Source organism: Miniopterus schreibersii (genome assembly GCF_964146895.1).
Source record: "Miniopterus schreibersii genome assembly, chromosome: 6".
In the NCBI taxonomy this organism is placed as follows: Eukaryota; Metazoa; Chordata; class Mammalia; order Chiroptera; family Miniopteridae; genus Miniopterus; species Miniopterus schreibersii.
Window position 1 is genome coordinate 7,274,976 of NC_138107.1, and position 26,948 is coordinate 7,301,923.

The window sequence follows — 26,948 nt, forward strand, 5'->3', positions numbered from 1 at the left end:
CCCATGAAGTTTACCTGCCCAATGGAAACTGAATGGAGTTATGCCCCTCCCCCCACCTTAGCTCCCAGAAGGCCTGAGTTTCTTCTCAGGGCAAGGGAGTGGGTCTTGCAATGGCAGCCCTGGGGCCACATGTGCACTGCACTGCGTGTGTGCGTGTGTACATGCACACAGATTCAGAGCAGTCCGGCATTATTTGGTAAGAAATTCTTTTGCTAGAGACTCCACTTTTCGTCCCTGAGGGACAGCAGAGCAGGCCCCCCTCATTCTGGCTGCAGGACCCTTGTCCTGTCCAAGGACAGCACCAGCCTCTTACGTGGGGCGAAGCTATGACTTGATCAGAGAGTTCCTGGCTCTGGCACAGCACTGGGGTGGGGGCAATATGGAAAATCAGGATTTCCCAGCCACATAAAAGTTAAACCTAGTGCCAGGGTGTGCTATTTTTGGTGCCAGGCTTAAAGAGAGGAAGAGGAGGATAGGACTCATTGCAAGGATAGTGGTGGGCGGCAGCTACTTGGGAAAATGCAGCCTGTGGGCATGGGTCCAGCAGAGGGCTAGGGGATGCTTCAAAGTAGCTCCTGACCATATAAGCTGAGAACAGTGGTGGGGGTGGGGCAGCCTTGGCGCTGGGTGGATGGAATGATCAGGCTGTGTGAAAATGGACAGCTTCTGGCAAAATGCAGGGATGGGCGCAGCACTGTGGTTGTGTCTAAATATGAAACAGCACAAGGGATGTGTGTGGGTTTTAGAGCAACCAGACTACGGCTCCCCTTCCCCTTCAGCTGGTGTCCTTAAGAGGTCACAGCCAGAAAAGACAACCCCAGGCTAGAATCCAGGAACCCTGGCCCCAAATCCAAAACTCTAGCCATATCCCACAACCACATCTGATCCCAAGAGGCAACCATGTGCAGAAACTGAGAACAGTAGCCCTGGTCATGGAGAAATAACCTACCAGCTAGTGTGGAAGCTGAGGCTCAGAGGTGTCAGGGGCACCACTGCTCATCAAGGCCTAACCAGGCTCCAACTCCATTGTGTCTGAAACCCTGTGGTCATCTACTGGGTCCTCTGGCGTGTTGCAGAGACACCCTGTCAGGCTCCCCAGGCCTGCGCTTTTTGTCACTTTCCTCATCGCCCAGGGGATCACACAAGGCTGTCCTTATGGGGGCTTGTGAGGGTTGAGCAGGGCCTGTTTGTCTGCACCCAGCAGGTGCCTGATGGGTGGTGGGGATTCAGTCAGCTCCTCCCCCTCCTTCCAGGATTCAGTCCTGACTGTGAGCTCTGTCTCCCGGGCTCCCTCAGGGTATGAGGGAATGTGTGAGAAAATATTTTGTCAAGTGCCTATACAGGGCAGTGTTGTAGTTTTTCCTCCTCTGTCTCTGCCTGCTTGGGGAACCCCCAAATCTTCATGTTCCCCTCTCACTGGCTCTCACACCACAGCCTGGTGTGGATTTCCCCGTGCCCACTGACACCCAAGCTACACGGGTCCCAAAGCAGTTTGTTCTAATCAGCATTCCACCTACCCCTCTGGCCAGTGCCACCACAGTGCTCGTGACTCTTAGATGTCACCTTGTCTGACCCTTCTGTCACCATGCTGCTCGACCTCTTCATGCTGCTCCTCAGAACCCTCCTGTAGCCCTTCAGCCATAGGCCTGGCTGAGGGGTCTCTCTCCCCTCACCTGCCCCTGCCCCTGCCCCCTCTGCTTCCAGACTTTTCAGTTCCATGAAACATGAATAACCAGTGTCTCTGGTCCTTGTTATTTGGATAAAAGCTAAATTTTTTAGAGAGTTTTAATACCTGCCACAACAGTCACCAACTGCTCTTGGTGATGGCCAAGGTCCTTTTCCAGTGTTGTCACCAGCCCCCTCCCCACAGTCCCACTCTCCTCTTTAGCTAAGTGTCCTTATGTCCTGTTTCACTTAGGATTGTGTTCAGCTGCATGCAGTGGGAATCTGGCAGACAGTGCCCTGTAAAACAGGCGTTTGTTTTCACCTAACAAGTAGCCTAGAGGTGGGCGTTCCAGAGCAAGTTCAGCAGCTCTGCATTGCCACGGTCACCAGGCTTCTTCTGATGTCATCCAGTTTTCTCCAACATTAACATCTTATGTAAGCATCATACCCCTATCAAAACTAAGAAACACTGGACAGTACCATTAACTCAGCTAGGCAGGATTTGTTTGGGATTTATCAGTTTTTCCGCCACCAGCCTCTTTCTGTTTCAGGATCCAATCCACCATTCTATGTTGCGTTTAGTTGTTCTGTCTTCATAGTCCCCTGTCTATGAGACTTTTCTCAATCAGAAAGCTAGAGTTCTATATCACTTCTCCTAAGTTTTCCCATTCTGCCGTAATAATTTGGAAATTATCTGTTCTATTTATGGTATCTTATTCCCTTGAAATCTTTCCGTGTGTACTGACTTCCGCCACCAGGCCATAGCGTCATCGTTCTTTGTGGCTGCACAGAACTCCATGTTTCCATGTCATGATCTATTTCATAAGTCCCTTGTTAATGGACTTTCAGGTGGTTCTCCACCTCTTACTAGTCAAATAATACTGTAAAGAATAACCTTGTACTGATTATATTGTGGTGTTTTGCTCAAGTGGAAGTATAGCTTATGCTACAACCTAGAAGTGGTATTTCTGGGTCAAAGGGAATATGCATAGATGTAGCCAAATTAGCCTCATTAGAGGTTGTGCCAGTTTACCTTTCCACCAGGGATGTGTGAGAGATTTCTCACATGCTTAGCAACAACGTGTTAGCATTTGTTTTAATCTGACCGTAAAAAGTGTATTTCGGTGTTTTCATTTGCATTTCTCTTTTTATGAATGATATTGAGCATCTTTTCACATGTTTAAGAGCCAAAGTTATACCTTTTCTTTCTACATTTTTTATATACCTGGCCCATTTTACTATTGTATTGCTGATCTTTTGCTTATTAATTTGTAGAAACTATTCTGGGAAGTTAGCCCTTCAGTGAGAGTTGCAAATCTTTTTTTCAATTTATTATTATTTTTTCTTCTGATGGTTTTGTACCATGTATAAAGTTTATATTTTCTTGTAATCAAATTTATTAATCTTTACCCATAATCTTTTAACCCATAAAGTTTTATGGGTTTAGTGTCATTCTTAGCTGTTCCCCCATCTCAAGACTGTTGATACAGTTCACGTACATTTGTTTTAACTTTAAAATCTTTGATTTGTTTGAGCCTTGCCTTGGTATAAGAAGGTAGGGATCCAGCTTAATTTCTCTAGACGGCTACTCACCCCAGTACATACCGCTTACTGAAGGATCTGCCTTTCCCCTTTGATTTAAAGTGCTGTCTTTATAACACATTAAAGCTCCACATGTGTTTGTATCTATTCATAGATTTTTGTATTCTCCTTCCTTGATTGTCTCTTCATGTGCCAATGCTGCACTGTTTCAGTTACTGTAGCTTTCCTATAATTATTTCTATTCCTTTCCAGCTCGTTCCCTGTCATGTTTGCCAAAGTGGCTCCACCCAGCCCTTTGCTTTCTTCAAGTCCCATCTTCTGTCAGCGCGAGGCCATTCCACGTGTCGCTCCCCCCCACATACACACACTGCTCTGATACTTCTTTGTATTTTCCTCTTCCTGCCCCCTTGACTTAGCCCCTCCCATCAATCATCCTGCCCTGGCATCCCCCTTGAATCTTTCCGACTGTCTTTCTCCACAAACCTCTCCCCTGTCCCCAGCTTATCTGAGTTTCCTCTATTTTGAAAAACCTCTCCCCAGCTTTGCTACTTTCTCAATCTGGTGTGCTCTTACACATTTCTTTCCCTGACATAGTCACCAGAATTAATCTCTATTCACTGTCCCAGCTTTCTCACTAGCACAAATTCTTCGGAGCCCTGGTTTCCATCCCAACCACTTGGTTAAACTTGTTTCACGAGGTCATTGATGACCTCACAGTCACTGAATCCAGTGGTATTAGTTTCTCCCTCTTACAACTCTGCAGCATTTGAGCCGGTTGACACCTTGTCCCTGAAAGATAGCCCTTCCCTTGGCTCTGAGACGCCAGGCTGTCCTGAGTCCATCCTGCCTCCGGCCACTGTGCCATTGTCTGCTCTGATGCCTCTTCCTCTGTCCTTCCTTGATATGTCACTGTCTCCTTTGAATTCCTTCCTGTTGCCGTTACATCAACAAGGATACCCCCAAACCTACAGATTTCCAATTCCCCAGCTCTTCAACTCTAGGGCTGAATTTCCAAACTGCCTTCAGGAGACCAATTAAGAGGTTATTGTATCAGTCCAGGCAGGGGAAGATGAAGGCCTGATGGAAAGGAATGATTACCATCACCAGGGGAATTCAAAATAAAAATACCGGCCCAGCCGGCGTGGCTCAGTGGTTGAGCCCACAAACCAGAAGGTCACGGTTCAATGCCCGGTCAGGGCACATACCCTCGTTGCAGGCTCGATCCCCAGCGGTGGGTGTGCAGGGGGCAGCCAATCGATGATTCTCTCTCATCATTGATGTTTCTTTCTCTCTCCCTCTCCCTTCCTCTCTCTGAAGTCAATTAAAAAATATATATTAAAAAAATATAGCGATGCCCAGGGTGCTCCCCAAACCAATCAAATGAGGATCTCTGGGATGGGCCCAGACATTTGTATTTATAAAATAAAAACTCCCCAGTGATTCCAGTATAGCCAAGTTTGCAAGCCTAGAGCAGGGTGAGAGAGGGAGGAATCTCAGATGACTCCTGCTTTCTAGCTTTGATAAGTGGGTAGATGGGTGTGTGGGTCACTAAAGCGGAGATCACAGAGGAAGGGTGAGTTTGGGGGAAGATGGTGGGTTCTACTAGAATAAGTTGGGTTTGAGCTCCCTGTGGGGCAACCAAGATCAGGGGTTCCACAGATGTTTGAATTTCCCTAAAGCAGGTCTTTTCTGCTCCTAATTGTTCCAAGCCTGCACTGACCTGGGACAGTTGAGTCTCACTCCCAGGGCCAGGGCATTGAAGCACACATACCTGGCTACAACCCATCTTCCCAGCCACCGCTCCAGGTCCTCTCTCCTACAGCACCCTACTCCCCAGCCTATAGAACTCCTCGCTAGCCCCCACAGTACTGCCTCTAAGTCTTTTCTGAAGCTGTATCCCCAAAAGGAGTCCATGCCATCTCCCCTGGTCAAAATCCACCCCACTCTCAGGACATCTCCCTGCTGTCTCCTGCCGGGAAGACTTCCATGGCACCTCTGGATCTTACCACCTCTAACTGGCATTTGTGGACAGTATCGTAGTTGCTGAGGATTGGAACCGTCTCCTCCTGTGTGATGTAGACATGGTTGTTACCATCTAGTAACCTACCTTTTGGGAGATTCCAGGACAGAGGGTCACCCCTTGCCTGATGGCCCTGCTACTGAGGGTCTAGTTGCAGATCTGCTGTAACTGTGAGCAAGCCTGGCGGGTTAGGTATAGGCTTTATCTATACCTAACACTCCCTTCACGAAGGTGGCTTCAGTGATTCTTGGGCCTGAGTACCGGTGGGGACAGGACGGGGAACTGGAAGGTGTGACGCATATCAGGACCTCCAAGGGGACTAGTACATTTGAAAAGCCCCTGAAAGTCATTCTCACGTGTCTTCTGTAGACTCGGGAACTCAAAGAGCAGGATGAGGCAAAGGAGGCAGGGAAAGGTGGCACAGGGGTGTATGACTCCATCTGGTTGATGGAGACTGCTCTGAACCCCACAGACCTGCTGCAAGAGCCAAGTGGGCCAAGGTTGGGAGGGGAAGTGACTTTGATACGAGGAGTGGAGGCTGTGGGATAGCACTGCAGGGTGAGGTGTCCTGCTCTGAAGGAGCAGAACAGGGAACCCTGTGCTGTGCCCCCAGATGGATGCCCTCAGTCATGCGCACTCCCATCACTCTCTCCCTCTTTGCTGTCTTCTTTGCCCAGGCTGACGGGAACTGCCCTGTAGAGGTCCATCTGCGTCCAGACCCAGACGATGCCAGAGCTATGACTGGGCCTGCAGGCGTGGCGCCGAGGGGACATCAGCCATGGAGCAGCCACCGGAGGAAGCCCCTGAGGCCCGGGAAGAGGAGGAGAAAGAGGAAGTGGCAGAGACACAAGGAGCCCCAGCACTCAACGGAGGACCAGAGCACTCGCTTCCTTCCAGCAGCTATACAGGTGGGGTGGGCAGGGACACGGGCAGGGGCGGGTGGAGCAGGGGAGCTGGCCTCTGCCAGAGCCTTGTGGGGAAGCAGGGTAGCAGTGGCTAAGGACTGGGGCCAGACAGCTTCTGCTCTCACCCCGCTGTGCTCCTCAGCTGCAGGACCCGGGGCAGGAGCGCCGCTTCTGTCTAAAATGGCTCACAGGGGATGTAGGCATCGGCTTTTTGAGAGAGACTGGAATTAGCACGTGGCATGCATGTGGTCATCTTTATGCCACCACTGCTACCACAGGGACCTGGGGCCCATCCACACTAACACACTAAAAGATCACTGAGCCTGTGATTGTTATCACTCAGAACACACAGCTCAGTTGGTCTGGGGCTGATTACACATCATCGAGCTGCAATGTAATGAGGCGTAAATGCTAGGCAGTTAGTCTGATCGACTGTAATTAATATTACTTCTGTGCAGCCACAGTTTTTAACTTCTCCTGTCTCGCTTGTTGGGTCCCTTTATCCACTGTCAGGAGCAGTGTCAGCGTTTTTCTCTGGTATCGTATACTGTCAGTCACCATCATCATCATCATGATGATGTTCAGTCCACCTTCAAGGGCACCCAGACCCACTTTTCTCAACCCCTGGCTTTCCCTGCTCCCTGCCCCATCTGCCCAGCTTTTCCTTTCTCCCTCTGCCTGAGGGCCATCCCATCCCACTGATCCTTGCTCCCTTCCTTTAGAGAACTCAGGGTCAGGATGTACTGCCGGGGGGAACACCCTGACCTTGCTGCCGGTTTCAGCTGACAGACATCCTGGCCAGGTGATAATTCAAAGCCTGTCTCATAAGCATGGTCTCTGGACCCCTGTGCCTTCGTGGGGAGAAGGAGGTAGATGGTGTCAGAGTTAAGAGTTAAGGTGACAGGCCCTGGCCGGTGGGGCTCAGTTGCTTGGGCGGCGTCCTGTGCACCAGTGGGTTGCCAGTTCCACTCCCAATCAGAGTATCTGCCGGGGTAGTGGGCTTGATCCCTGGTAGGGGGTGTGCAGGAGGCAGCCAATCCATATTTCGCTCTCATATCGGTATTTCTCTTCCTCTCTCTCTAAAAATCAATAAGAAAAAAATCTGAAAAAAAAAGAGTTAAGGTTGGGGAGAGGTGTTGTAGAGGTAGGACAGGCTCCTGCCTGGGCCTGCACCTAAGAGAGCCCCGAATCCTTGAGCCACGCTACTTTGAACCTGCAAACAAATCCTGGAGCTTTTCAGAGCTTCTTCCTCTTTAGGGGAGAGTAAGGGGAGAGCCGTCACCCAGGCCCTCTGACCTCACCCAGACACCCAGGAATGACCAAAGTAGGCCTGTGTGATTTCAGGGCCCAAGAGAAGGTGTCCCCTCTCCCCAAGAGCAACCTCCTTACTATTGGTTAGCTGGTGGTGGAGATGGCTTTGGAGACCCAGTCTTTCTCAGAAGAGAGGAATGGCTAACCAGGAGTGATCAGTCACTCAGCCCTAATAACACATACTGTTCTGAACTTGAGACAGATGAGGGGGGTAGGACGCAGAGGGAAGCCACTGGGGGCTAGAAATGAGTAAGTGATGTCACTGAGGACATCAAGTGAGGGAAAGGAAAGAGAGGCCACAGGGTTTATGGCCTCTCTGCCTTCCCTGGCCTACCTCGTCCCTACATCTGGACCCAGGCACATGTAAGTTGCCCGCAGATTCATGTCCTGTCCTGGGTTTCCTGCATACCCTTGTGGGGACCACCTCCCTATGCAGACCAGAGTGTGGTGCCCAGGTGCACAGGCAGGGCAAGGTGGGTGTGGTGATGGCATTTCAGGGAGTTTTATCGGTGGGCTTTAGGGCATGCAGGGAGATGTCTGGGGAAGAATTTGCCCAGCCACCCTGTGTTTGATGGATCCCGTATAAATAAATCAGTGAAGACTTTGTTAAGTAATTGAAAGAGGAGGGGATTGTCTGACATATCACCATATGTTAAAGCCATAGTATATGAAAACTTCCCACAAACTACAAGACAAACCACCAGGCAGAAAAATAGAAATAGGCAATTTTCTGTAGGATGAATACAAATGGCTAGAAAACATGAAACATTTTTCAGTCTCAACAGTCAAAGAAGGCATCTTCACATGAGATTGGCAGAGAGGACGGTGTTGGCCAGACTGCTGGTGAGGACACAGCCCTCCAGCCGCTGAGGGTGGAGGGCAGCTTGGCAGCAGCCAGCACTTTGCATGTGTGTTCCTTCGGCCCCACAGTCCCCTCCTAGGAGTGTATGCCCTGTAAACACTCACTCATTGCGCACGGAGCTGTCCACACTTGTTTACTGCAGCACTGTTCATAAAAGCAAAAATCAGAAAGCAGCCATCTGTGGGGAACTGGTTATGTAAACTGTGATAGAGCCATACTGTGGAATGTTCTAGTCATTAAAAAGGGTAAGGTAGGGTCTGTATGTACTGACAGGGGAGAAAGTTTCTGACAAATTGGGGATCTCATTGTTTAAAAATCTTTATGTGTGCCCTGACCGGTGTGGCTCAGTTGGTTGGGCGTCGTCCTGTGCACCGAAAGGTCGCAGGTTCAGTTACTGGTCAGGGCACATGCCCAGGTTGCCATCTCGATCCCCGGTAGGGCATGTGCAGGAGGCACACATCAATGTTTCTCTCTCTCCCTCTCCCTTCCTCTCTTTCTAAAAAATCAATAAAAGCCCGGCTGGGCATGTCTCAGCGGTTGAGCGTCGACCTAGGATCCAGGGGATCGGGGTTCGATTCCCGGTCAGGACACATGCCTGGGTTGCGGGTTCGACCCCCAGTCGGGGACATGCAGGAGGCAGCCGATCAATGACTCTCTCGTCATTGATGTTTCTCGCTCTCCCTCTCCTTTCCTCTCTCTGAAATCAATAAAGACATATTTAAAAATAAATAAATAAATAAATATAAAAAATCAATAAAAATAAATAAAAAGAATCTCCACTCCATCGATTCCAAAATTTTAAAAAATTCTGTGTATCATAAAAGGCACTAGAAGAGTAAATGGAAGGGACAAATGGGACTGACTCAGAGGTGGTCATGGGTGGAGAGGATCTGTCATAAGATGCTCCGCGCCCTTGTGTATTTTTCCCAGCAAGCCTAGAGTACTCTCATACTTTAAAAAGCAGTTACATTGTTTTTCTTTAAAAGGTTAAAAAAAAGAAGGCCGCAGGTGAGGGTGCCAGAGACAGAGCCTCACCCTGTCTGTGTTGGAGATCACACACATCAGGGCAGGAGTCCCAGGTTGGCCACCAGGAGCGTGGCCCTCATGGTGCCCTCATGGTGCCACAGTCTCTTCACCTTTAAAGGCTATGTCCTGCCCACTTTAAGGGCCAGCCAGGTGAGGAGTAAATGGTGCTGTGTGACACACCACAGGTCTCAGCACCTGCTGGTTCCCTGTCCCACCCCCATGAGTCTGTGACTTTGCCCTCTGGAGTCCCCTCAGGGATTCATGAGCTTGAGCCTGAAACAGCAGGAAGGCTGCACAGTTGGATTCCCTTCTGACCCTCCAGAGGTTCTGCGCTGACCTGCATCTCTGAACCAGCTCAATACCTGCCAGCACCTCCTACTCACTGCAGGGAGGCAGATAGGATAGGCCTCATTGTTAGCACTCAGCAAGAAGGAAACTCACATGCCCAGGGTCCCCCAATTGGGTAGGGACAGGGGCAGCTGGAGCTGGTGCTCACACCCCACTCCTGTCTTCATTCCTCCCTGCTCAGTGATGAACGTCCCAGTCACACCGAGAAAAAGGTCAGGGGTCTTAGTATGGGACTGAGGAAGATAAAGTGCCCTTCCTCTTGGCCTTGACACCTCTCACTCAGCAAAGGCTTGGTGAGTGTCCAGGCAGCTATTAGCAGAGGACAAGGCTGGGTGGCTTCCCTGAGGAGCCCACAGTCCAGGCAAACAGAAGTAAGGAGGCTGCTGGGGTAACCCAGCCCCAGAGTCCTGCAGAATTGGCTCATACTTCAGAAGCTGTTTGCCTGTGGTTCTGCCAGCAAAGTAAATAGACAGGGCTAGCCCCTCCCTGCCTCACAGCTATGACTGCAGCATACTCTGGCGATGGAGACGAGACGTGCAGGAGCGCTCAGCCACACATAATGACGGGAATAAGGCCACTTTGTAATCAAAGATGGTGCAACTGATACTTCACCATCTGGGTGAGGGGGCTAGTGTTTATGCCAAGTCCAAACAAGAGTAATGGCATAGTGTCATCCTCAGCAGTGGTGCGTCTCACTGTTTATCATAATCACAAATTATTCATCAGTAGTAATGGACACATGTTTATATGTATGGGAAGTTGTAGAGTGCAGTGAGTAAGAGCCCAGTCCCGAGGGTTGGATATAAATCTCACTTTGCCACTGTATTAGGGTTCTGTAGAGGAACAGAATCAATAGGATGTGTGTGTGTAAGTGTATATGTAGAGGGAGGGAGATTGGGAGACTTATTTGAAGGAATTGGCTCAGGTGGTTGTGACGGCTAGCAAGTCATTCTGTAGGACAGGCCAGCAGGCTGGACATCCAGGGAAGTTGATCTTGAAACTCAAGTCCAAATGTAGTCTGGAGACAGAATTCCTCCTTCCTCAGGAGGCCTACTCACACTATGGAGAGTAATGATTTAAATGTTAATCACATCTAAAGAATACCTCTGCTCTGGCTGGTGTTGCTCAGTAGTTAGAGCGTCAGCCAAAGGGTCTCTGGTTCAATTCCTGGTCAAGGTCAGGTAGCTGGGTTGCAGATTCGATCCCCAGCCCCAGTCAGGGCACGTGCAGGAGGCAGCCAATTAATGTGTCTCTCTCACATTGATGTTTCTCTGTCTTTCTCTACGCTCCCCTCCTTCCACTCTCTCTAAAAAAATCGATGGAAAAAATATCCTTGGGTGAGGTTTAACAAAAAAAAGAATACCTTCACAGCAACATCTAGACTGGTGTTTGACCAAAAACTGGGTACCATGGCCAGTTAATTTGACACATAAAATTAACCATCAGAGCCATTGTCAGCATGTTACTTAACCTTCTGAACCTCTGTTATCTCACCTATAATATGGGGATAAGAAGACCTGCTGGAGGGTTGTTTCAAGGCTCAAGGAATTACTGATGTAAAGTGCCCGTGGCCTGCCTAGTGCATAGTAGGCATGCCCTAAAAGAGAGGTGTGATTGGTGTAGACACGGCCTTTGCAGGGAATTCAGGTTTAGGTTCAAGGTCCAGTCCCACCATGTATTCAGGTGACCTTGGGCAGATCCCTTAACCTCACTGAGCTTCAGTTTCCTCATCTTTAAATGGTGGCAGTTACTGTCTTCCATAGTGATATGAAATGATACTAATGGGCATACAGAAACATGCTTGGCATTTAGCAGGGGCCTGACAAATGCTGGTTCTTTCCCCTCCCTGGAGGTAGTAAAGGTAGAAGATATTTGGGGGGAGGGGTCAGGTAGGCTGTGGCTAGAGTGGAAGTTCAGAGGCAGGACTGAGGGCCCACATGATGGCCATCAGGTAAGCAAATGCATTTCCAAGAGCAGAGGAGGGGCTGGATAAGAGGATGCACTGGGTTGGCTGGAGAGAGCAACTCTGCAGGGAGATGATCCTCAAATGGCAAGCCCAGGGTCTCTCCCACCCACATGCCTGAGGGGCACCAAGGCAGGGGTTCCTCGTGTTGGGGAGGGCCTCTCGGAACCCCCATCCCCACCAGGAGGTCATGGGAGGTAATGCAACCTTCAGAACCTGGTCCCTAGAATGGGAAGCATCCTGCCACCATTACTTTCTGGTAGGATGTGGTGGTGATTTGAGGATAAACCCTTAAGCCAGTGGTCAACCAAGAAGAAACGGAACCTTTATCTTTGGGAAACCCACCCCAAAGCTACCACCACTTCAGTATCCCCAATACACCCCACAACAAAAGGCACCCTTGTGGGATGTGTGCACTGCTGCCCAGCTCAGCTCCTCAGCTCCCCAGCTCCCCTGCCTCTCTCTGTCTTGTGATCAGTCATTTGTGTTTTCTTATTCCCCTCAAATAGGCAGGGGGTACCCTTGTCCTATCACCCTGAGACCGCCAGGCCTCCCTGACTGCTCTTGAGTTTGGCAGCTTACACCTCTCCACCACCTGGAACAGGACCTCTCCCCAGACCCCCCTGCCTAGGACCTGTTTCTCCCCAATGTAGTTTGCAGCTCTTCCTACCCTGGGTCTCTCCTCACAAGCCAGAGCTAGGGCTGGCTCAGCGGCCAGTAGGGCTTGGGCATCTTGGCTTCTTCCAGGGTTTGGGGTAGTCCTGACACCCCTGGGGCCAGCAGCAGGCCAAATGATGCGAGAGGAGGCTAGGTCTTGTTCCAGGGGCTTTCCAGGCCTCATAAGCAGAGACACCCCCCCCCCCCCACACACACACACACCCACCTTGGGTTTCTGTGAAAGCTGTGGGGGGAAAGAGACACCAGAAAGAAGAGAGAAAGAGAGAGGCATGGCCCCTGCCTGTGTGGGGCACACCGCCAGAAACTGCAGGATTGCGGCTTTCTAGTAACATCAGCCCGACTAAGCTGATATTTACACAGCACTTCCAAGTTCCAAGAGCTTTCTCTGGATTAACTCCTGTGTGCCTCATGGTGACTCTTGAGACAGGTACTGTTGTCACCTCCCTTTCACAGAGGAGGAAGCTGAGGCCCAGAGGGCAGTGCTGGGTTTTAAGCACAGGACACTCACTGATTTGAAATTGGGTCGCATGGCTCCTGAGCAGCATTCTTACCCCCGCTGCTGACTCCGAGCACCTGGAAGCCGATTTGGAGGTCATCCAAAGCACTCACCTTTTTTTAATCCTCACCAGAGGATATGTTTTTCATTGATTCTTAGAAAGAGAGGAAAGGAGAGAGAGAGAGAAACATCCATCAGTTGCCTCCTGCATGTTCCCTGACAGGGAATTGAACCCCCAACCCCTTGGTGTACAAGATGACGCACCAACCAACTGAGCCACATTGGCCAGGGCCAAAGCACTCACGTTTGAGCCAGAGAGGAGAGCAGTCACCTTCCCTGACCACTTCATGCCCAGGTGATGGCTCTTTCACTGTCCTGCACCACTCTGCCCCTCCCCCGGTGTGGCCACTAGCTGCATTGTGCTCTAGTTGTCGTATGTCTGTCGTACCTCAGTTGGTTGAGGATGGTCTGGGGCGTGCCCTGCACACAGCAGGTGCTCATCAAATGTCTGTTGAATGAGAAGAGAGGGCGGCATTGCCACGGGCAGCACCAATAGCAACCAAATGACCAGACAACTGCCACGCCCCCAGGGCCACAAGGAAGCACCAAGAGGTGGGAACACTCTGAGGTGACTGGGCCCTGTGGCGGGTGCTTGCAGATCTGAAGGGAACATGACTCGAGATGCTCTGAGACTAGCAGAGGAGGCAGACGTGCAAGCCACAGAAACAACACTGATGCTTACAAGAAGTGCCACAAAGCCCATGTGCACACAGACCACACAGGCGGAGGAGGAAGAGCTGGAACCTCCCTGCCAGCATCTGCACAGGTCTCTACCTGGGTTTTACACAGTGCCTCGTCTTCTCCCAACAGCTGGGAGTGGGCTTCTGCCCCGTTACGGTGCCTCCAGGAGTGGCAGTGCTCCCCTCCAGCCCCGTGGTGCTGAGGCCAAGATGCCCAGGCAGCTAGAGGACCGCTTTTTCCACAGTCACTGAGTGCCTGCCCATGGCCCTTACGTTGTTGTGGCGGAGCCCCGGCACTGAGTAAACACACAGGCTGTCAGGTGGTGACAGAAGCTGCTGCGCAGACCAAAGCGGCCTCGCCCTCCCAGGCTGCAGTCTCCCCACAGCACTTTGCTCAGGAGATGGAGGGACCCCATTCTCCCCATCTGTGGGCTTGGTTGGGGGGGTACATCCTTTGGAATGACGGAAGGTTGGGAGCTAAGGCTCTGGGACAGGACAGGCTGTTTTAGGAACCAGAGACTTGTGTCACCCCTGCCCTCATCCTCCAGGGAGGGCAGCGGGCTGCAAGTCCTCTGCTGTGGTCAGGTACTTGTGCTCCCCTTCTGTGTCTAGGATGGGGGCTGGGCGGAGGATTTCCTCCTGTCACCCCTGGGACCGGGTGTGGGGGGAGATGGGAGAGTGGGAGGTTACTCCACAGTGAAGAAAATTAATCTTTTGCCTAGTGGAAAATATTAAACCTGGGCTTATTGTCATGGTTTGGGTCTCCCTTAGAGCTATCTGCTCTAAGCTGAGATTCTCTGGGGTTTGGACCCTGCCCCCGAGGAGGTTGCTTGGTCATCAGGGAAGAGAGCAGTGGATAGCAGATTGGCAGGACAGGGTGGCAGAGGCAGGACAGGTGGCACATAGATCATGCAGCACTGGGCTGGGGTCAGGAGACTGGGGCTCTGTGTAGGTCCCCTTTCTAGGGGGAGGGCTCACTTCTGAGTGTCTAAGGGAGGGATTCAGAAGAGACTCCTAGCAGTTCTTACTAAAGCGTCTGAGGGTATACGGCAAACTGCTTTCCTTGCTGACACTCAGCACCTGGTTCAAACGTCTGTATATTTAATAGAAAAACACTTGTGGAAATTCAGTGTGCTGCCCAGTCAGTGTGGCTGATCCCTACATCCTTTCTATGTGAGCAAGTTTCATGGGAGTGAATTTGGGCTTCTTGGGGGACCCTTACAAGCATCTGGGGGTCCATGCACTAATCGGACTTCCCAGGGGAGGGGGTGCTCTGCAGAGGTTGCACTTCTGCCGTATTACAAAACTCATTGCACACACCCCACGTGGGCCACTCCTAAGGACAGTCTAAAAAGATTTCTGCCTGCTTTTTCTGCTTGCTCCCCTCCTCCCAAAACACAACCATCCCTTTAAACCCTCTCCTCCCCAAGGGTGCATTCAGGCCAGGAAGGCTCTGCTTACCCCAGGCAGTAGTAGCTGCTGTTTCTGGAACACTTGCCATGTGTCAGGTCTGGGGATGCTTTGGAAACTTCACCATCCTCCCAGAGAAGCTGCCATTAACCCCACGTTCTAGATAAGAAACGGATCCTCAGAAAGGTTGACTTCCGTGGCCACGCAACCCTTAAATGGCTGAGCTGAGGGCTGTGTGAGTGAGAAACATGGGCAGAGTGGGCAGAATGTGAAGCCACCCTGTATCATGTGTCTGCAGACCTCTCCCGGAGCTCCTCCCCACCCTCACTGCTGGACCAGCTGCAGATGGGCTGTGACGGGGCCTCAGGCGGCAGCCTCAACATGGAGTGCCGCGTGTGCGGGGACAAGGCATCAGGCTTTCACTACGGTGTTCATGCGTGTGAGGGATGCAAGGTATGGGCAGTGAGGGTGCTGGCTGGCTGTCAGGGCTGTGGTCACATGGTGAGTTAACCTGCCAAAAAGGCTTTCCCTGCCGAGGCGGGTCCCTGATAATACCCACTGTGGAATTCCTGCCTGGGCTACAGCCAGGGCCTTGCGCCCATTCCAAGCCTCAGCTCTGGGCCCTGCTGGAGAGGAAGGGTTCCCTGTCAGGGCTGCCCTGCTGGGCACCTTCAGCACCGACCCAGGCACTTACCTGGTCTCCCTGGGGACCTGACTGGAAAAGACAGGTGGAACAGAAAAGAGCGGGGCTTAAGCTGAGGCAGGTTCCTGGGCCTCAAAGCCTGAAGGGGGCTCTTTGAGGAGGGAAAAACAGGAACATTACATTCTTTTCCAAGTCTTGCTTTTGGGTTCTTCCTCCTAACTACACCCATCAAATTTTCACATTTTATTAAACCTAGAAGATACGCAGAACCAGATACATTTATGAGTAAATCAAGTTAGTGATGATACAGTTTGTTACCAAATTAACAAAGAAGCATTTAAAGTAATAATATAAAATAATACGGTATATTACAAGTTTTAGAGTTGTTTACCTTCCTTCTCCCACTCCCAACAAAATTCCCCCACTACCAGATTTCAGGAATTTTTACATCTTCATGCATAATTGGGCCCTGGTACAACCTGGTGGGCAGTAGGATTCTCCAGCTTTCTCCCTTCCCTGTGGCTTTTCCTCCCCTCTGCACCGCCCCTCAGGGTTTCTTCCGTCGGACGATCCGCATGAAGCTGGAATACGAGAAGTGTGAGCGGAGCTGCAAGATCCAGAAGAAGAACCGCAACAAGTGCCAGTACTGCCGCTTCCAGAAATGCCTGGCCCTGGGCATGTCGCACAACGGTGAGAGCCCACCTGGAACACAGGCTGTTGGCTCCGCACATCTCGAAACCAGCTGTGCCTGGCATGCCGTGGGCACTGCTGAGTGTCAGCTGCTGGCCTTGCTAATCTGAGCCCTGAGTCTTGGAGCCAGCACAAGCCTAGCCCAAGATCTGCTTTCCCCAGACTGCCAGTATCCCCCAGTAGTCCCAGGCTGGGGCAATCACCACCTCTGTACCTGAGGCTCACCCTGTCTGGCCTAGAAGGGAAGTGAGAATCGACCCCAGCTCCAGTGCTGTTGGAAACACCACTCCTGGAACCTTCAGACTGCTTCGGATGGCCTGGCACAGTGTGAAAGCCTGGGACCCCCTCACTCCCTCTTAGTTACTGAGGGCAGGCGGGAACCAGTAAGTAGCCTCGTGCCAGCTGCCAGGAGCCAGGCAGGAGTTTCCCAGAGGCCAGCCACTCCCAGGAGACAGCCTGCTGAGCCCTGTGCTCTAGGCTTCCTGCAGTCTCATCTTCAGGCCCCACAGAGTAGGATTTTGCAAAGTCCATCTGCTCCCGCTTTACACCTCTGGGTTACACCCCCAGAGGACAGGGAGAGCCTCCTGTTTCAATGCCTTCACCCATAGATACCCTGATTGCCTTGCATCTCAAGGGTGGCAGGACCTGAGGCCCCGTCTCAGCTTTTTTTAGGTGAGGTGGTCTGGGGTTTGATCCCTCCCCTCAGTCTGTATCCTTCCCTCAGTCTGTATCTGCCAGGGCCCCATTCCTTGGCTGCAGTGAGGGGATACCCAGGAGATCTCAGGGTTGACTGAATTCTTTTTCTCTGAGAGAAGCCAGATTTGTTTCCTGTCCCATTGCTAATAACTACAGTTTTTAAAAATATATCTTTATTGATTGCAGAGAGGAAGGGGGAGGGACAGAGAGTGATAGAAACATCAATGATGAAAGTCATTGATTGGCTGCCTCCTGCACTCCCCCTGCTGGGGATCAAGCCTGAAATCTGGGCATGTGCCCTGACCGGGAATCGAAACATGATCTAGATCCTAGGTCAATGCTCAACCGTTGAGCCAGGCCCATGGGGCAATGACTACAATTTTTAACTGCTTACCATGTGAATTACTTAATTGCTCTGACAACCCAGTGAGATTTGAGTGTCAGCCCCACTTTTCTGATGAAAGAAAACGAAGTGGCCTGTGGAAGCCACAGGGGTAGTTACTGCCTAGCTGGGACTCGGGCACAGGCTGCTGATGCCAGACTGTTTTCCTGCCTGCTATGCTGCACACCCCCCCCCCCCCCCCGCCAGCGTGGTGCAGGCGCTGCCCGAGTTAGGGCCTTTGCATGCCGTGCACTGTGAATAAGACACAATCCCTGCACCCTGGAGCTTACATTCTGGAGGTCCCCGTGTCCCTGCTGCCTCTAGAGCTGCTGAGGGCCCTGGGCTCAGAGTGTGTGTCTCCCTCCTTGGCCCGTGCACTGGTAGAGGGATGAGGCGCTTAGAGGTGCTGCCTTGCATGGACTCCTTGATAACTGCCCCCCCTCCCATGCAGCCATCCGCTTTGGCCGGATGCCAGAGGCTGAGAAGAGGAAGCTGGTGGCAGGGCTGACGGCTAGTGAGGGCAGTCAGCACAACCCTCAGGTGGCTGACCTGAAGGCCTTCTCCAAGCACATCTACAACGCCTACCTGAAAAACTTCAACATGACCAAAAAGAAGGCCCGCGGCATCCTCACCGGCAAGACCAGCCACACGGCGGTGAGTGTCACTGCTCGCTCGGCACTGCGGCATCCCTGGCTCTGTGCCCCTGCCGCCTTCCTGCCTTCTGGGAGAACCAGACCTCCTCCTTCCCCTAACTTCCTGGAACAGGCACCGGGCAGGGGGAACACATGGCGGGGGTCCCCGAGGCCTGGCCTCTAATGGGGCCTGGTCTCTAATGGGGCCTGGTTTTCAGCCCTTTGTGATCCACGACATCGAGACACTGTGGCAGGCAGAGAAGGGCCTGGTGTGGAAGCAGCTGGTGAACGGCCTGCCACCCTACAAGGAGATCAGCGTGCACGTCTTCTACCGCTGCCAGTGCACCACGGTGGAGACCGTACGCGAGCTCACCGAGTTCGCCAAGAGCATCCCCAGCTTCGGCAGCCTCTTCCTCAATGACCAGGTGACCCTCCTCAAGTATGGAGTACACGAGGCCATCTTTGCCATGCTGGCCTCCATTGTCAACAAGGATGGGTTGCTGGTGGCAAATGGTACTGGTTTTGTCACCCGTGAGTTCCTGCGCAGCCTCCGCAAGCCCTTCAGTGATATCATTGAGCCCAAGTTTGAGTTTGCTGTCAAGTTCAATGCCCTGGAGCTTGATGACAGTGACCTGGCTCTCTTCATCGCAGCCATCATTCTGTGCGGAGGTGAGTGAGGGTGGGCAGGTGGGCGGGCCGGAGGCAGCCAGCCCTCCTGAGGGTGGGGCCCTCCGTGCAGGGCACCAGGCCTGAGCTTGGGCAGGGTGGGGAGGTGTGCGTGTGCTGATGGCCGTAGAATGTGTGAGGCACTAACTGTACATGCAGGACCAGCTCCATCTTACATAGATGGAGATGGGAGAAAAAAGACCAGAAGGACATATATATACCAACATGTTAATGGGATTGTTTCTGGGGTGGAGAAATTTTCTGTATTTTACTGATGTTTTCAATTTGAACACAAAATTGTAATAATTATGCTGTGATAATTATGGCATAGAGCTGACTTCATGCCAGGCATGTTCTAGTTCCTTTTCCCAGATTATAACCCATTTGATACAGCCACCCCGTGCATAGGTACTTCCATATCCCCAGTTTATAGGTGAGGAAACAAGCCCAGAGAGGCTGGCAACCTACCCAGAGCCTTATCGCTAGTCTGGTAGAGCCGGGATGTGAGTCGAGGCAGTCTCGTAACCCTGTTACTCTCCTGCCGAGTCAGGAAAACAAAGGAGGGAGGACTAGAACACTTAGTGGGTCAGTCCCTGACAGGACAGGGCTTGGGTTTGTCACAGCATAGAGGCCTACTGAGCCAGGTCCCCCACGCAGGGTGGGGGTAGCGGAGCTCCTCTGACCTCCTAAGACCACGTGCGTGCCTGCTCCGTTCCACACTTTGGCCCTGTGTCCCCACAGACCGGCCAGGCCTCATGAACGTGTCACAGGTGGAGGCCATCCAGGACACCATCCTGCGTGCCCTTGAGTTCCACCTGCACGCCAACCACCCCGACGCCCAGTACCTCTTCCCCAAGCTGCTGCAGAAGATGGCTGACCTGCGGCAGCTGGTCACCGAGCACGCCCAGATGATGCAGCGGATCAAGAAGACCGAGACGGAGACCTCGCTGCACCCCCTGCTCCAGGAGATCTACAAGGACATGTACTGAGGTGCACCCCCAGGGCCTCCCAGCAGGCCTCCGGGGGCTGAGAACCAGGGGCAGGGGACAGCACTGGGACAGGGGCCACCATGGGACTTTCCCGTTGGCTCCCCGAGCACTCAGCATGGCGCCCGAGCCGGGATCACACACTCCTGTGGTCAGAACCACGCCTCGCTCCCCATATTCCCTTCCCCCCCACTCGTCTTTCTTCTCTAACGTCTTTGCTCTTCCTCTTCCTCTCTATAGGTTTCCCCCTTCCTCCCTCCCACACCCCCCCTTTCTCTCTCCCCATCTCCATGTCTGGCCCTCTCTTTCTGTGAGACAGTTTGTATCTTTCACCAGCAGCGTAGGACAGGACTTCTGCTTTTGTCCCTGCCCCCCCGCGCAGAAGGGAGTGGGGCCTGCCCTGGCACCAGCAGTCACTGCAGGGGTGGAGGCTCCTCTGCTCCCGTCCACAGCAAGGGCTGGAGCCATCCAAAGAAACACTAAGCTCTGGGCCTGGCTTCCTGGGGAAGCCGAGCAGGACCTGGGCTGACTGCATCAGTGCCCCCTGGTCACTGGGTCCTGCCCTGAGACTGTCCCCGCCCTCCGGAGGCTGAGGCTGGCACCCCTGACTCAGCGGACCCCGCTCCAGCCCCACGCCCAGCCCCACTCACAGCCCCACTCACACCAACACCCTCTTTGTTCTTTTCACTGGTCTTCCAGGCCAGGGTTGCTGGTGACCCCCTGCGCTGGCCGCTGGGGGACCTACCCCTGCCTGGAAAGAGGTGGGTTCCCTGCAGGTGGGGGTCCCACACCCCCGTGAAGAGGAACGAGCCTCAAGGGAGGTGAAGGTTGGTGGGGAAGCAGCGAGCAGGCCTCTGGGTCGCCCTCCATCTGCACCCCCCAGTCTGCAGCAGCCTCATCCCACCTGTGTTCTGTCAGCGCCACAGCTTTGCCTCTCCCAGGGCCAGGGCTGGCCTCACACCCCACGACGCCCTGTCTCCAGCCAAGAGACAGTGGCACTGGCCGAGCTCATACCCCACACACACTCCTGGAGCTGCCGCTCCACCGCACAGCACAGCACTGAATTCACTTTACTGCAGGTTCCACACAACCCCCCTTCCCCGAAGTGGATACGTGCCCAGAGGGGCCTGCAGGTGGATGGGCAGGGCTGTGCCCCTGTTCCCAGGGCTGGGCCAGATCCCTGGTCAGCAGGGCATCCTGCTGAGTCAGCCCAGCACCTGCTCACAGGAGAAGGTGCCAGGGATAAACTGATCTGTTTATCGAGACATCCATCTGTCCCAGCAGCTCTGCTACCCTCCCCTTCCCGTATTCAGCCCCTGGTGACTGGGACCTGCCAGGCCAGCCTCACTCCCCAGGCCTTGCCCCTCGCCAGGTGCACTCAGTGCCACAGAGAAGGGGCTGAAGCACAGCTGTCTGAGCAGGAGGGCAAAGCCGCCACGCCACTTTTCCAGCAAGGAAGCTGGCTGGAGTGGCAAGGGCTGGCCAGGGTCTCTGAGAACCTGGGGTTAGAGCCCAGGCTTCCTGGGTCCTGTCTGGTCCTCCTTCGAAAGGGGCATTTTTGTCTGACTGCAGCTCTGGGAGGAAATGCCCTAGAGAGAAGACAAGGCCAGTGTCTGTCCCTATGGGGGTGCTGCGGCCTTCCATGCCCAGGATCACTCTCTACTGGCTTCTTCCTCTCCCATTGTACCCTTGGCTGACCAGGGCCAGCACTGTGAGGGAGAGACGCTGACCTCTGCCTCCCCTACCACCTGCCCATCCCCACCCCACCCAGCTCTAGTGCTGAGAGTACAGCTCTTCTCAGTGTCTGAACAATCTCCAAAATTGAAATGTATATTTTTGCTAGGAGCCCCAGTTTCCTGTGTTTTTAATATAAATAGTGTACACAGACTTATGGAACTTTAAATAAATGGGAATTAAGTATTTAAGAGTTGACTTAGGCTGAGTTCTCTGTGTGTTTTTCCTGGGGGCAGATCTGCCTCCCCCTCCTCTGTATCCAGTGCACAGAAGAGGAAACAGCTGGGCAAATGAGACTGGGATGCGGATGGAACCTGGCTTGTGGGAGCTCCCGTCTTTCCCTCACCCCCTCTGCTCACCACTCATCAGCAGGGTTGTGGGGAACTGAGAAGGTGCCGTCCCTACCCTGCAGGGATTTCGGGGGGTGTGGAGGAGAAAGACATCTGACAAGCAGGTGTGGTGCCATGGCACAAAGCAGGGTTGGCTGGGAGGCATCTGGGAGGGTCTCCAAAGGGCCTTGGAGAGGCAACTCCCCTGGGCCTTGAGTGGGATGTGGGCCTTGCAGACTCAAAGCTTGTCCATTCATGTCAGCTTTGTACCCCCACAAGCAACCAGGGTTTTCTTCCCTGTCCTTAGCCAACACCCTGGTTTTCTCCTTTACTTCCTGGGGTGCCATCCTCACAGAGCCTCCAGGGAACCCAGCCCTTGGCAGCCAGTAGGCTTGGCCACAGCGGGAGGCAAGTTCTGGGTGTGTTTTGGTGCCTGTATAGCCAGAAAACAACCACTGCTAAATATTTCAGAATGAGGAGTTTGCTCCAGGGAATTGCAACAAAATAGTGAAAGGACTGAAGGACCCGGCCTTGGTAACCGCAGGAAGCCACTCTTACCCCCAGGGCCGGATGGGAAATGTTATCAAGAGGCCTCGAGGCTGAAATAGCCACCAACTCTGCAGACCCCAGGAGCCCCGCGCGACCCACGATTCAACCTGAAGCAGAGTCCTGCTCACTGTCCATCTGGGGCTGCCAGGGTGCCCGTGGCCACTGCTGCTGCCCCTTGAGCAGGAAGCCTGGAGCCGGAACTCGGCTGCTCCTGCCAGAAGTGCCATCCCTTTGCGGGGGAGGGACATTGTCCCTTCTTCCTGTCTTCCAGCCTGTTGCCTGTACCTCCCACTGCAAAAACAGCTGGAAAGGAGTCTAGGGGATGTAGTCTGCAGACTCCCAGCCCCTGTGGTGTAGAGGAGCGAGGGGAAGAGCCAAGAGGCAGCAAATCATGAGCACAAAGCACACACACCGGCCCGAGGGGGGCCATCCCCGCCAGGCTCACAGGTTAAGGAGCTGGTCAAGTCTGACGCCTCCCCGCTTTCTCTTCAGCTGGCTGCCTGGCCAGAGCCATCAAACTCTAAGTCCGTATGGCGCATCTCAGCCAGGAGAGTGACAGTTGCAGGGGAAGAGGAGGAGGGATGCCTGGAACAGGCATCTCAAATTGGTAGCCTTGCTCATGATGGGATCTTCTAGTCGGCATGGCTTATTTTTCTCACCTCCCTACCCTTTCCCACCCCATCAGGCAGGAGGAAAATAGTGGAGTGTGGCTCAGTTGTGAAAGGCCAGTCCTCTTCCCCACACTGCAGAAATAAAAATACTGGCTTCCGATCAACTCGACAGCTCAGTCCGATGAGGCAGAGCAGTCTTGGTACCGCTTTCTGTTCCCTGGCTTCTGGTGCTGCAGGGAGAGCATCGTGTCACTCTGGCACCGGCACTGTCACTAAGGGCTATTCCTTACTAAGCATCTATTTTGTGCCAGGCATTGTGCATATATTACAACCTATGAGGCAAATCTGACTTCTGCCGTTTTACAGGGGAGGAAGCACAGGACAGAGTAGGGACTGCGCCTGGCACACTCAGCCAGCAGGTGGCATCGCCAGGACTGTGTTGTCCATGGCCCGAGGCGCTGCTTTTTACCCAGGAGCAAAGCCTTGGGGGTAATAGGGAGTCACCTGGTCTCTTTTTAATGATGCTCAGGACAAGTGAGTCAAATATTTAGGCTAAAAAAGAAGAAAACAACCTTAAGAGAATTAGAAGATACTATGGTTGCAATAATTTTATAAAATTCTTCTGAAATAAAAAATTAAAGAACAAAAGGAAGAAAGGAAGCAGGGAGGGGAGGGGAAGAAAGGGGGCTCCGGGTTGGTAAGTTTCTGGGGGGGACTTTAAGAAGCAGATGCAGCCCGGTCACTGTGGCTCAGTTGATTGGAGTGTCCTATATACCAAAAGGTGGTGGGTTCGATTTCCAGCCTGGGCAAATAGCCAGCTTGCCTGTTTGATCCCTGGTTGGGGCGTGTACAGGAGACAACTGATTGATATTTCTCTTACACCGATGTCTCTCTCTTTCTCCCCCACCTTCCTCTCTCTCAAAAAAAAATAAAAATCAATAAAAACATATACGTGGTTGAGGGTTTTAAAAAAACAGGTTAGCCCTGGCTGAAGTTGCTCAGTGGTTAGAACATCAGCCCCTCACATGGAAGGGTTGCAGGTTCAATCCCCAGCCCCCAGAGGCAACCAATCTATGTGTCTCTCTCACATCGATGTTTCTCTCTCTCCCCCTCCCTCCCTTCCACTCTCTCTAAAAATCAATGGGGAAAAATGCCTTCATGTGAGGATTAGCAAAAATAAAATACAACGGATTAGAAGCAGCCAAAGAGATCATTTTTGCACATCAAGAAAAACCTGGAGAAATTATCCAGATAATAGTCCAGAAAAGACAAGATAGAAAATGTGGAATAGTTCAGCCAGTTTTTTGTAGAAATTGACATGTCATTCTAAAATTTATATGGAAATGTGAAGGAACTAAAAAAAATGTGGAGTGGAAGAATAGCACTACACATTCTCATATAGTGCAGAAGGGAGCAGAAGCTGGCACAAGCAACTTGAAAAACAATTTAGCAAAATTCAATAAGTGAAAATGTGCCTGCAGATGCTGTGGGCGGCCCCCAGGTCCCACCCCTTAGGACCCGGGCACTAATTCCATGGCTGCCAGGAGAATTGGCTGCTGAGCCACAGCTGACTTCCCTCTCAGGAGATTGCCCTTACAGAAGGGAGCTGCCTCACCCCTCGGGCAGCCCACAGCCAACATGGGGGTCTGAGGCCAAGCCTCCTTGCCGCAATTTGGGACAACTTGAAGGATCACCCCAGCTCCACAGCTGAAGTACCTGTTGTAACCACATTACAATTTAGCTTCTCTCGCTACCCAGTCCTGCATCCTTCAATTCCCTACAGGTGTTGTTCCAAAGAGCACGCCCCATTGAGTGTCCTGCAGGTAAACCTCCAAATCTATTTCCTGGAGAAACCAACCCAAGACAATGCCCTAGAGTGAAACCCACCAAGTTATGTTCATTGCCGCAATAGCAGAAACTTGGAAACACCAAAATGTTCATCAACAGGAAAATGGATGAACTTGATATATTTACATAATGTGTGGGGGGAACTAGAAGAAACACATGGGGGAAATGTATGTAATCTTGAAGTGGATAGACCTTTCAAGTCTACTGTATAACCCAAAGTTTCTAAATTTCATGCTTAGAGTCTATAAAATTTAAAAAATGAAAATTTTACCATATACACATATTTAAAATTTCTTCCTAGGGAAAAATTTTAAATCAACCATGTAAAAAAACTGTCACATAATCAGACAAAGGGCTAATTTCCTTAATATATAAATCAATGAGCAAAAGGTTAACAACCCAATAGAAAAATAGCAAAGGATATGAACAGAAAGAAAAAAGAGAAATACTTAAACATATGAAAAGATGCTTAACCTCACTCATAGTAAGAGAAATATATATATTAAAACTACGATATACAGTGTTTTTACCAACCAAATTGACAAATACTAAAAGTTTGAGGGGACTCCAAGATGACGGTAGATTAAGTGGAAGCTGCACTGACACTCTTCCACAACCAAACTGGAATTACAACTAAAATATAGAAAAACCACCCTGAATAATCAACTGAAGACTAGCTGAAGAGAACCCTCATAACCAAGGACTAAAAGTGGAGACCCTGTAGAGACTGATAGGAAGTGCAGAGGTGCGAGAGGGCTGGCTGGGCTCCCACAGGCAGCAGCTGAAGGTCCAGAGGGATATCTCAACTATGGGGGGTTCCCACTGAGAACCCTGGGGCCTAAAACCCAAGTGGGGCTCCCCAGACCAGGGCACCATAACTGAGAAAGGTACCCACATAACAACTGGCTGTGAAAAGCAGAAAGGTTTCTGTCTGCCAGGGAGAGATGCCTGGAAATGCAGACACCCTCTTAAAGGGCCAACACACAAAGTTTCGTGTGGAGCCACTCACCTTGGGCTCCAGCAGAGAGAGGGCAGAGTGGACTAGAGCTGTGTGAGGAGAATCCAGGGTTGCAGGCTATGGAGATAGAGCTTGGAGGGCACCCGTCTGGACTCCTGTGATGAGTCATTCCCCCATATGGCAGAGGATATCTTCCTCAGGCAGACATTTACTATCCAGACAGCTTTGTCTCAGGGGGAAGCAACTGCTCCACCCTGTTGGAAAACCTCTCACCCCACCCTGTGGAGTTTCTACAGCCTGAGGTTCATTAAGAGACAGAATAACAATCAGCCTCTGGGTGCTTTGGGTCTTTGCCTGATTTGCTTCTGGACCCAGGGCTTGGAAAAGCAGACCTTGGTGCGCATTTTGGTCCTTTCCAAATGTACCCAGCCTCAGCAGAGGAAGCCACAAACTGTGGATTGCGGAGAGCTTCAAACAGGGTTCTCAAGGCCAGTCACAAACAGCATCTGACATTGGCCTGCACCAGGGACCATCCAAAAGACTGGGAGTCCTAGCAGATCTACCTAATACATAGAAACAAGCCCAAACAGGCAGTCAAAATGGGGAGACAAAAAAACAAGCCTCAAATGAAAGAACAAAAGAATTCTCCAGAAGAGCTAAGTGAAATAGAGATAAGCAATCTATCAGATACAGAGTTTAGAATGCTAATCATAAGGATGCTCAACAGCATGAGAAAAGACATGGAAACTATGAAAGAAATTAAGAATGACATAGTAGAAATAAAAAATACATTCAAAGGAATAAACAGCAGATTAGGGGAAGCTGAGGATCGGATCAGCGAATTAGAAGACAGGGTAGGAAAAAAATCACTCAATCAGAGAACCAAAAAGAAAAACCAATTAAAAAACAGGAGGGCAGTTTAAGGGAGCTGTGGGACAACATGAAATGTAACAATATTCACATCATAGGAGTGCCAGAAGGTGAAGAAAGTGGCCAAGGGTTAGAGAACCTGTTTGAAGAAATAATAGCAGAAAACTTCCCTAACCTGGTCAAGGAAAAAGTCACACAAGTTCAGGAGGCACAGAGAGTCCCAAGTAAGAAGAACCCAAAGAGGCCCACACCCAGACACATCATAATTAAAATGCCAAAAATTCAAGACAAAGAGAATCTTAAAGGCAGCAAAAGAAAAAGCAATCTGTTACCTACAAAGGAGCTCCCATAAGGCTGTCAGCTGATTTATCAGCAGAAACTCTACAGG

The 26,948-nt window shown here is 51.6% G+C and overlaps 1 protein-coding gene across 2 annotated transcripts in view; it reads left to right on the plus strand.

The window, feature by feature from the left end:
* Positions 1-20,395, plus strand: part of PPARD (peroxisome proliferator activated receptor delta) — a 75,586-nt gene extending 55,191 nt beyond the window's left edge. For both annotated transcript variants that reach the window (XM_081141121.1, XM_081141122.1), the window contains 6 exons: positions 5,905-6,135; positions 15,265-15,419; positions 16,161-16,299; positions 17,829-18,031; positions 18,228-18,678; positions 19,417-20,395. In XM_081141121.1, coding sequence (XP_080997247.1) covers positions 6,006-6,135; positions 15,265-15,419; positions 16,161-16,299; positions 17,829-18,031; positions 18,228-18,678; positions 19,417-19,664 — 1,326 coding nt within the window. In that variant the 5' untranslated portion in view covers positions 5,905-6,005 and the 3' untranslated portion in view covers positions 19,665-20,395. The remainder of the gene's footprint in view (positions 1-5,904; positions 6,136-15,264; positions 15,420-16,160; positions 16,300-17,828; positions 18,032-18,227; positions 18,679-19,416) is intronic.
* Positions 20,396-26,948: the final 6,553 nt, after the last annotated feature.